General features: G+C 35.8%; 1 protein-coding gene across 1 annotated transcript; it reads right to left on the bottom strand.

The window, feature by feature from the left end:
• Window positions 1-139: 139 nt before the first annotated feature.
• LOC129572856 (uncharacterized) lies at window positions 140-1486 on the bottom strand. Its single transcript, XM_055452969.1, has 2 exons — window positions 1259-1486; window positions 140-1104 (listed from the first exon to the last, which is right to left on the bottom strand). The coding sequence occupies exons 1-2, from the start codon at window positions 1304-1306 to the stop codon at window positions 463-465; spliced, it is 690 nt and encodes a 229-aa protein (XP_055308944.1). The 5' UTR covers window positions 1307-1486; the 3' UTR covers window positions 140-462.
• Between the last annotated feature and the right edge of the window lie 1314 nt (window positions 1487-2800).

Here is a 2800-nt window from a genome sequence, read left to right on the forward strand (position 1 = left end):
ATAAGGTTTACCCAAATGTTGGAAATGGCATCTGTCAGAAATGACATTTCGAACGTCATTCATAATTCAAGTCAGTGATCTTCCGATAGGGACAAAAGCAATACAAACTGAACTCTGAACGGTTTTAGATTTGTTGAATGTACATTTTATTCATCAAATTCATTGAAACAATGCAATTCATTCAATAAAATTGTATGAATAGATCAAAAATTTATCTGTTATGCATGATTTTAATAAGGTTTTTGGAACAACTTTAATACAGGGATCTTGCGCATCGATGGTATATGCAGTGCTTTCACTGAATGGTGTACTTGTACATACTAGCACTAGCATGAGCTAAACATCCACTTGGGGGGATTGAACAAATGTTGATATTGAAGTAGAAAGAAGAGTAGAAATGGGTTAAGTCGCTGGAGCCACGGTATTAATGTTGGTTATAAGTGATGTTAAAGCTACGAAAAATCAGTGTTTGTCCTTTCTGCACTTGTTTTTATTATTACTGCCACTGTCGCCAACGCTATCATGATGTTCGTTTTTGCAAGACGATTCAGCAGGCTTGCTAGGAGTAGAGGCTGGAGGTGGAATTGGATCAGAATGGACTGGAGCACCATCTGGATCACCGGCTGCAGTAGTGGCAGCGCCACCTTTTTTATCAATAACTCCTGGTACACCATCCGGTCGATACCAGACTATATTGACAGTTTGTAGGGCACAAATAAGCCAGCATCCGTTACAATTATAGCATATATCAGAGATGAGTGTATAAAAATCGAATTGCTCATGATGACATATTTTGCCACAGCCATCGTCCAGTGTTTCTTGCATTTGATGGTATAATTTGTAACAAGGGTTTGTAAATCGGTTTATTATGCATTGAAGGAACTTCTGGTTTTTTGGATCCCAGTTGGTATACCAATTGCAAAATGTTTCCCAATCGATTTTACCATTTTTTTTACATAAGCACTTGGAACACTCATCTAGAGCCTTCTGCAATAATATCGCTGTTTTGCGTTCAGTACATGGTCGACAAAAAACTCCCGTACATAATGGTTTAGTAGGTGGCGGCGGCTTCATCTTAAGAGATGCTCCATCCTGACACACTACCTGTTAATGGAAAAATACGATACTCATCATTATTGGACCAAAAAGTGTAAAAATTGTACGAGAGAATTTCGAAACAATCAACAGGAACAAAATGAAACAAAAAATGATGATAAAATTACTTCAAATTCAGTATGTTGAATTAAAATTGACTTACATATTGCATAGCGAGTAAAGATGCTAAAATGAAGAAAAAACGAATCATCGTTTCGTATGAATGATAGCAACTGATTCACAATTCAAATAAAATTACTTCTCTGATTTTGCTCACAAGATGTTCTGATTTTATATATTTTGAACAAGCATGAACGCAGCATGCGTAATACGCACACATTCAGTGCTCAAATCCACTGTGATTACTCCCGCTTCGCAACAGATTCCCAAAATTCATACACACCTACTGCAGATGCACGATGAACTCATACTCAGTACATTTATCAAAACACCTGTGTTTGCGAGAAGAAAAAAAAATGCTGAAGTCTTCAATTTTAAAGCAAAATGGAATTTTGAATTACTTAAGAATCTAATTCATTTATAAATAACAACACCATTATTTTGAGTTTACATAAACGGTTTTATTTTCAAACTTAACTTTGTAGTAACAAGAAAAGAGTGACAATCGGTTAAGAGCTGGTAAACGACTGATTTATTGATGCTTATACAATAGTGTGATAGGTATACAAGGCGTGCTTATGTATGAGTGCGTAAAGCTCTGTGGCTTATGCTACATCTCCCTTTTTTTTATAGTAATACTATTATCCTTTGCCCCCCCCTTTTCCAAAGAAAATAATTCAAATTCATTTTATTTCACTTAAGCTAAATTGAGGTCGGCAAAAGACTTTATGAGTAACATTTCTTATAACTAGTTACAATTTTGTCTTTTTTCTTATGTTCACTTTTGTGCTTACATTTTGGTTATTTTACTCTACATTGCCAAAATCAAAAGAAATAATTTACGTTAATTCAATTTAACAATCAATAAATTACATCAATTAATATTTTCGGCCACTTCGAGTACGTTTCTGATGAATCGGTGTTTCCTGTGTATCGTTTGGTTTGGATTGAATCGGATTGAGGTTTTCATTGAAAATTTTTATGTGCCTTATATTACGACGATAATCACGACCGTGAGATCGGATTACATACGAACGGGGAGAGTCATGTTTCGCGACTACATTTCCCAATTCCCATTTTTCGTTAAGCCGAAATAAAACGGTTTGATTATTTTTCAGATCGAGGTTTCTCGGTCTAGCAGTTCGGTCATAATATGTCTTGCTTGTTTGTTGTTTGGCTTGTTGTTGTTTTTCAATATCAATCGGCAATTCCGGACGAAATTTATTGCTATGCATTGGCAGGTCAGTTCTTAAATTTCTGTTTTGCATGAGCTGAGCTGGCGAATATGTCAAGCCTTTTGTCGGTGTTGTGCGATATGCGAGCAATGCTTTGTAGATTTGTTCTTCATTCTCACATTTTTTTAGAATATTTTTACAAATGTTCACCGACTTCTCAGCCCTGCCGTTGGCCTGTGCATAATTTGGACTTGTATTTTGAATGGTGATGTCATACTTTTGAGCGAATTGCTCGGTTTCGAATGAACCAAAAGGCATATTGTCTGCTACTATTATTCGTGGGATTCCAAATGTGGCGAATAGCTTTAGCAATTCAGTATTAACATCACGAGCCGTTTTTCGTTTTAATT

This window comes from Sitodiplosis mosellana, unplaced genomic scaffold, assembly GCF_009176505.1.
Source record: "Sitodiplosis mosellana isolate CC-2019 unplaced genomic scaffold, AAFC_SMos_1.0 Smas_scaffold_5618, whole genome shotgun sequence".
Taxonomy (NCBI): Eukaryota; Metazoa; Arthropoda; class Insecta; order Diptera; family Cecidomyiidae; genus Sitodiplosis; species Sitodiplosis mosellana.

Bases quoted from the DNA above. Each gene is read 5' to 3' on its own strand.
- LOC129572856 (XM_055452969.1), bottom strand. From the start codon at position 1,306: ATGATTCGTTTTTTCTTCATTTTAGCATCTTTACTCGCTATGCAATAT. The intron at 1,105-1,258 runs GTAAGTCAATTT...TTCCATTAACAG, and splicing joins CTTTACTCGCTATGCAATAT to GTAGTGTGTCAGGATGGAGC.